Genomic DNA, 7,708 nt, shown 5'->3' with positions numbered 1-7,708 from the left:
TAAACCCCCACTCATCCTTTTGAGAATGGAGGTTTGCTTTCAGAGTTTCCCTGACGTCTGTCACGCAGCAGAGCAGTCCATCAGCAAGTCAATGACATGCAGACACCTTTAAATTCATGAACATGGGGAGACCCACCAGCCCAAGTAGGTCTGTGAGACAATGAACCGGAGCTTTGGTGGGCGTTTTATGATTAGCCTTTCATCAATCAGCTTGATAGGGACTGGGTAGCACACCATCGGCTTCTGCAAAATGCTTCTTGGTTAAGATGTCTTCTCACAAGCTTTTGGAACTTCAGTGATTCATGACGGGCGCTGAAAAGTCACATACACTCACAGTGCTACACATGAGGAAGAAGTAAGTGGAAATATGCTATATTTGCCACTGGTAGGTACTGAAAGGTGACAGTGAATCACAAGTGAGATGCTATGCATGGTGAGGAGAGATTTTCAAATGTATTGAGGTGTAAAGCTGCCTTGGGGCCCAAACCAGCATCTGTACAAGTCAAGAAACTGTAACACAAACTGCTTTGAAGGTGTGCCTAACAAGCAGGTGTACTTTATTCAAACCAAAAAAATACATCTGTAATTTTTGTCAGTTATGTTACAGTATGCATCCATTCAAATGCACATCAAATAATTATTCAACTCCATCTAAAACTACACAGACTATCACTGATAGCACGTGTTTATGTTCACGTACACAACTCCACCCTGCGGCAGCACTTTTGTGCCCCTCCTACCGATTAGAGCAGCCATAATTGCGTCATGGCTGAGATCAGATTGTATGTTGCAGAGTGCGGCTGCAGTAATGAGAAGATAACAACCTGAGGATGTGCAATTGCAACACAATGTGGAAAAATTCATAAATAATGAAGCAAATTAGATTTATGACAGGGAACCCTTATTTGCTGGTGTCACCCTTGGATGCATTTTGCAGACGAATACATTTAAAAAGGGCACAGAAAAATGTTCTCAGTTCCTTGTGTGCAATGTTTTATCTCACTGCTGTGATGGGTGTTAGCATTGTTTTCTCCTGCCCAGATAATTCCAGCTGCACATTTTCCTGCCTGAAAGCAAAAACACACGACATTGCAGTATCTTTCATTTTAAACTTTTCTCTCGTGACTGTGGGGTCATAGGTCCCCGAATAATCGCTGATTAGCTTTCTTTGTGTTATAGAAGTATTGATCAAGTCACAGCACCAGGTAGCCAGCAGGGCTTCCTTCTCCATGACACGCTATGCACAATATAGCTGAAAGATCAAGATATGTTAATTATTTATAAATGGCAGCCAAGTGGAGCCAGTGGCCTAGTGGCCTAATGGACAAGGCACCAGCCTCCGGAGCTGGGGATTGTGGGTTCAAGTCCCACCTGGGTCGAGAATACATGGGCATCAATAGGGTTAGTAATTTAAAGCAGGTTGGCACAGGCTCCTAACCCTACTAATAAAGTTCTCCCTGTTGTGATTCATGCTACACTTAAGTAAACTTTCTTTAATGTAGTTAAACATCTTTACACTGGCAAAAACGGGAATTTGTCCCACTTGAGATCAAAGAGGGTTGTATGTGGCATACCATGTTGGGTTCGATCTCCCTGATCAAAAGCATTTCTCTTCTTTCCTACATTGCTGACACACTATCCATGATCTAAAGCGTGTGAGGATGAGACAACAGGAGGTATTTCCCTTGCAGTTTGAATTCAGAACAAAGGCCATTTATATAGACAAACATTCTACATCCACAAACCTTACCCACAGACAGCTCAGGGGGCGAAAAGGACATTTAAAAAAAGGACACAAAATTTTTATTTTTGTGAGGACATGAATATTTTAAAAGTAAACCTTTTACGAAAGGTCACTGTTGAATAGATGGCTGGTAAATGTTTTCTGTTGAATGTCACAAAAGCCATTTTCAGGCCATCAGATGGGACCAGAGAGGCCCAGAGGCCTAATGGACAAGGCACCAGCCTCTGGAGCTGGTGGTTGTGGGTTTAATTCTCACCTGGGTCGAGACTACTAAAAAGGACACTTAACAAAGTCTCAAAAAGTGAGAACTAAAACGAATGCAGACTGAAAAAAAACTCCTTTGCTCATACGGAGTCACTGCTGATCTTGAAAATCTTATATAAATACTATATATATTTCCACAGACATGAATTATTTAGAAGATACCGGGAACATGCATCCACCGTTTTTGTGAACTGAATGCTTTGCTGCCTCTCTGTGGTCAAATGCGCACATAGACTTTTTTACTGGACTACATCGCAAACAAATATATGTGTGCAATATATAAATATACAGTGTGTTAAGAGACAAGAAAGAAGTGAATCTTCGGTGCAGCTAAAAAAAGAAACAGCGTTCACATGATTCATAAATATTACAGCGGCATACGTCACCCAACGAGGAACGCATGCGCAATGTGAAATGAAAGCAAACAGCAACATATCGATACCAGTCTCAAACTACTACCATAACCTTGGAGTCAGGACGGTATTTATGGGACTACAGGCAAAGGAACTTTACTTAGAAGCCAAAATAAGACACACCGAATCTGCCTGAAACGGAGCTTTCTCTAAAAAAGAAGAGAGAAGTGAAACATCGCTCGCGTTTGACTTTTTGGAAGTGGCTCTAAAATAGTTCTCCGACTCTGCGCACTTGCTTCCTGTTGACACTGACTCTGTCAAATAACCAGTCAAACGACTCACTGACAGAAATGTAAAAGAAAGGAAAGCCGAGACCAGGTAAGAACGCGGGACAGGAGGTAAACAGACAGGCAGACGGGACTCCGCTGGAACTATTTTCTACATGAGTCTTCGGGCAGGATGTCGCTGAGTTCAGGCGGTTGGGCTCACTCCTCCCCCGACCACACACCGGACCACTCCGCCGCGCTCCCCAGCCACTATGGGGCCTCGCAGTCTCAACTTGGCTGCCACACCGTCCTCATGTCGGTTCGGGTGTCAGTGTGCCATTCTGGGATTCGGCCGCTGTGTCTTCCGGGAGCAGGTGATGAGTCACTGAGACTGCAGCTCAGCATGGACCCGGGGAAATCCGGGGAATTCCGGCTGTCGCTCCTGGAGAGCGGCGGGACTGGCCGGAGTGTGGTGAGTTCACAGCAGTGCGGGGGTTGGCTTGTTGTGGTATGTGTGTTTAAACGTTGTTAACAGGCTGTGAAAAGATAATAGGAAAGAGATGTATTCTAGATGTACCTCCACATCACTGCAAGGCTTTATGTTGTCCATGTTTATTTTTAATGAGCACTACCTCAAGCAGTGCAGTGATTTACAGTTTTCTGGCTTTACACCAAAGCCATCCTGGTCTAGGAAATCCCCGCAGACCCTCCAGGGTCTTAAGTTTCTTATGTAAATTGCCTTATGCAAAGGCCATACCCTTGACAACTTAAGGTAGTGATTCTAAATCATTAAATATTAAAATGTTTTTTGGCAAGGCAGGTTCTTTTTTTTAATAGATATTACCATTTTTACCACTCTTTTGTGAAGGAAATTAATGTCTGTCCATATCCTCTTTGCGCAGGTTGTTTGGGTGTTTTTAAAGGGCACCCATGACCAAGGGGGACAGATTCAGACCACTTTGCTTGGAAGCAAATGTTATGTTTTATACACATGTCTATTTTATCTAACTACATTTTTTTTACAATATAGTGGGAAATTAAAGTTTAGACAAATCCATCACACAGTGACAAAAACGACAGCCTTTGATTTCCTCTGACTGTCGCTCGCTCTTTATTATTTCAGACCATCGCCGAGTTTGATTTGAGGAGCGTGAACTACGAGGTGAAGTCGCCAAAGTGCCACGAGCTGAGTTTGGCCGTTCCTCCCAATGATCGCATCAGCTTCAACTTTCGCTGCGAGCAGGAAGCCCAGGAGTGGGCTACTGTGGTGATGTCGTCACTAAGAGAAGCACACAGAGGTCAGTCACCCAGGAGAGCAAATACTTGTAGATGACAAACAGATATTTGGCCTTGGAGCAAAGTCCATCTAGTCTTTTTATTCTGCTTATCCAGTTGACCCAGAAAAACAACCATTAACACATGACAAATTTAAAATAACCAAATAATTTAACCCCGCTAACTGCATGTCTTTGCACTGTGGGAGAAGCCAGAGTAACCAGAGAGAGCCCACTCAGACACGCTGAGAACATGCTAACTCCACACATAAAGGCTAGTGCCGGATGGTAGAGTCAAACCCAGGAACTTCTTGATGTGAGGCAATAGCTTTAATTTGCTTTAAATTGTTAAATCCTCCCAATTCTTTCGATCTTTGGGCTGAAGGAAGGACAATACTCGGTGTATAAATGCTCAATCAACAATTACTTTATTACATACAATTCAACACTTTTGAGCATCAACCATCCGGATGGGGAGACATGCATGCAGAGGGTCACAGCAAATCTCCAACTGGTGGAGGGTTACTCAAACTCTTATAGCCTTTAGTGGCCCCGACCTAGTCGTAAAAACCTAAACATTCATTCTTTCTAACTGCTAGCGAGCCTGACTTATGGCCTTGGCTCCCTATTTTGTCTGCCTTCAACAACGGCGGCAACGGTGGGGGTGAAGCTCCTGTGGAATGTGCTCTCTGTCTCCTCTACTATCAGAAAAAGCAAGGTCCTGACTCTCCAAAAACAGTATTTCTTATAACTCAGCAGTATAATGCATCATGAACAATATCATTCATTCACACTGAATCAGCAGTCTAATGTAATACAAATCAGTTTAATAACTGTAATAGTTATCACCTTCTTCTCATTCAGGAGATTACTACAAACTAAAACTACATAATACTTTCACAATCATTAATCAGGGGTATAACATGGCATAAGATAATATTATAACCCCACACCACCATGGTGCAAATGCATTCAAATTTGCAAAATATTGTAGGATGCTTTTGTTATGCTGATCCACCCTGTAGGGAACTTGTGTTTGTGCAAATTAAGGTATAACATTGACTGTGTTCAGTGGTTGGTAGCAACACCACCATGAACCTCACCATTCCAAGCTTCAGTATAAACCCTATACTCTGATGAACGATAAACCTCAGATTGTCTCAGTAGGCTAATAATGACATCATTGTGATGTTCGTAAAGCTATAAAGTGTAGTTTTAAGTAAAGTGAGCATCGTTTAAATCATGCCCTGAGCATTTTTCCTTATTTTTTAACATACAATACAGAGAACAAACCTGCGTCACTTCGGTGTTTGTTGTGACCTACCCTTCCCTTAACTTCTCCGGTATATGTATTACTGCCCATGCTGACTGAAGGATGCTGAGGCCTGTGTGAGCTGAGAGCTCTTTGTTCTCATCATGGCTAAAAATAGTTGTTCGTGCCGCTGGCTGTATGTTTGAAGTTGCAAAAAATCCAATCAATTAAAATTTATTTAAGCATGTTTTTAGCTAAGCAAACGCAACAACAGTGCTGTACAAATTATCGGACAGGCAACATGAGTAATATATGCAAAACGTAAGTTCGTACATGTTAAACCGTATAAGATAAACGTGACATACACATTGATTTATTAAAATAAAATCGAGAGCGATTACTTAGACCTGCATGAAGCACTGCGCGTCTTTCCTGGTCTGCACGGCTGCTCGACAGCGTTGCACTCAAACAATGGGGACCTCTCTTTTTTGAAAAAGTGCAGCGTTGTGTGCGTGACTGGGATACAAACTGTGGAAGTGATGGTCTGATATTCAAATTAGCCCTGTGGAACCAAGCACAGCACTGTCAACTGATTCCACTTTCATAGTGGAAACCGAGTGGCAGACGTTAGCTGTTACTCTTCATATTTCCATACGTTGCCTTGCTTCCCCCTCAGGGCTCAATTCACACAAACTTGCGAAATGATAAAATCACAGAATGATTGAGTTTCTTCTGGAGCTTAATGTGTTTTCTTTATCTCTTTCTTGTCTTTGAAATCTGTTTAGTTAAAATCTTTTTTCCCCCTCTGGGTTTCAAATTTATATATTGGCAGCCTTCTCTCACCATAATGAGCCACAGCAGCCCCCTGACGGTCCCCATCATCAGAACACCTTAGCTTTGCAGCAAACAGGTGAGTGTGACACCTCTGTTTCTGTTTTCATTCATTTATTTGTTGTTAGCGCCCTTCTGATCTCTGCATGTCTCTCTGTGTTTCATCATGCGTGTATTTGTTTCATCTGCAGAGGACACTTGTATAGAGCTGACCAAGGCGATAGAGGCAGGTGACATGCAGTCTGCTTCTGCCTTTGCTGCTACGCTCGCCCATCAGCGTGCTGCACTTAGGATCCAGCCCTCCACCAGAGACCACGAATACAATGAAGTCAAGTAGGAACACGATTACTCGTTATGATTTCGATACTTCGCGGCACGATCTATAATCAGTAGTTTTATGTTTCGATAATTTGATGTAATCTTAGTTGTTTGCACGGGTTTCATCTTGTCTCGCAGTTTGGCTGTCGTAGTGGAGGATTCGTCCTCATCCTGTTGTGTCACTGTGAAAGTTTTCCCACACATGACTACTGCGTCGCTGAAACAGCAGGTTAATTTGAGCTACACATATATATGTTTATCATATTCCTTTCACAGCATGGTTTCGATTCTGCCCCACTGTTAATGTTTCTCTCTCATTCATCGTCATTCTCTTTGTTTTTTTTCTAGATGTTTCTCGAATACGGCTTCCACCCACGAGTGCAGCGCTGGGTGATCGGCCAGTGCTTGTGCTTCGACAACCGATCCCTTGCGTCGTACGGTGTTCGTCAGCACGGTGACACGGCCTTCTTGTACCTCTTGTCAGCCCGCCACGCTCGCTTGACCCCGCAGGCCCTCCAGCAGGATCAGGAGAGCATCCTCCTCTTCAGCCCTTCATCTCAGTCTTCTCCAAACCCGCCACTCCCTGCTACCTCTGCAAATGGCCCCTCATCTCAGGACTGGAGGCCTTACACCACACTTCCTTCTAGACTCCGTACCAATACTAACACTGGTAAGATGTGGTCTCTTCACAGTGGTTTATGTGAAATCTGAGCTATTTAAATCACAATTACACATGTGTATTTGTTGCTTTACTAACAAAGGGCCTTTGAACACCTTATCACTAAAACCCTTGTGATCATTGCTTTGAAAAATACACCATGGTATGTCACTTTCTTATCTTCTATATGTTATTCTAATACGAGATGAGTCTTCCCACAAAAAAGCAAAAACTTGGCGTGATTTAAAATTGAAAGGTCTCCTCTTTAAGCTTGTGTTCTTGTGCACCTCCACATTGCTTCCAGGGCTCCTGCTATTCTAGATCAGTTCCTAGAAGTCCTGTTCTGCCAGTTTGCAAGTGTTCATCTGTCTATGATTCTGTGAATCATAAGACCACCCGTGATTAGTGGTGCAACGGATCACAGTTGATCTGAAATCCGAACCGATCCCACTCCACGGTTCGGTACGCACGTGATCCAAAGATTTGAAAAAGAGAAAAAAGTATGTGTATGGTGCGCGAGGTCAGTCTGTCAGGCGGTAGTTATGGTCAGCGCTAGCGGTCCAAGTGGCAGAGCAGAGGAGTTTGCGGCATTTAAGCAGCCCTTTGCTGACCAATCCGACCGGGCTAAAGCTATTACAAAAGCTACTGGGGTGTTTAGTTGCAGACAGGAGGCCGTATTCCGTTGTGCAAAACAAGGGGTTTAAACTGTGATGAACGTGCTTGAGCCACGCTATGATATCTCGTTGCG

At 43.3% G+C, this 7,708-nt stretch overlaps 1 protein-coding gene and 1 non-coding gene across 2 annotated transcripts in view; both read left to right on the top strand.

Annotated features, from left to right (window-relative positions):
• Positions 1 to 1,306: 1,306 nt before the first annotated feature.
• trnar-ccg (transfer RNA arginine (anticodon CCG)) lies at positions 1,307 to 1,379 on the top strand. The gene has a single exon. It is a non-coding gene; the product is annotated as a tRNA-Arg (tRNA).
• A 1,037-nt stretch (positions 1,380 to 2,416) lies between these two features.
• shrprbck1r (sharpin and rbck1 related) overlaps positions 2,417 to 7,708 on the top strand; it is a 12,767-nt gene continuing 7,475 nt past the window's right edge. The window contains exons 1-6 of the mRNA XM_013915912.1: positions 2,417 to 3,099; positions 3,751 to 3,925; positions 5,986 to 6,063; positions 6,176 to 6,317; positions 6,441 to 6,531; positions 6,651 to 6,972. Of these exons, the coding sequence (XP_013771366.1) occupies positions 2,821 to 3,099; positions 3,751 to 3,925; positions 5,986 to 6,063; positions 6,176 to 6,317; positions 6,441 to 6,531; positions 6,651 to 6,972 (1,087 nt within the window). The 5' untranslated portion in view covers positions 2,417 to 2,820. The remainder of the gene's footprint in view (positions 3,100 to 3,750; positions 3,926 to 5,985; positions 6,064 to 6,175; positions 6,318 to 6,440; positions 6,532 to 6,650; positions 6,973 to 7,708) is intronic.

This window comes from Pundamilia nyererei, unplaced genomic scaffold (genome assembly GCF_000239375.1).
Source record: "Pundamilia nyererei isolate P.nyererei 1_Seehausen unplaced genomic scaffold, PunNye1.0 scaffold00007, whole genome shotgun sequence".
Classification (NCBI taxonomy): domain Eukaryota; kingdom Metazoa; phylum Chordata; class Actinopteri; order Cichliformes; family Cichlidae; genus Pundamilia; species Pundamilia nyererei.
The sequence above is the reverse complement of the archived record's forward strand: the minus strand, read 5'-3'. Positions and strand labels throughout refer to the sequence as shown.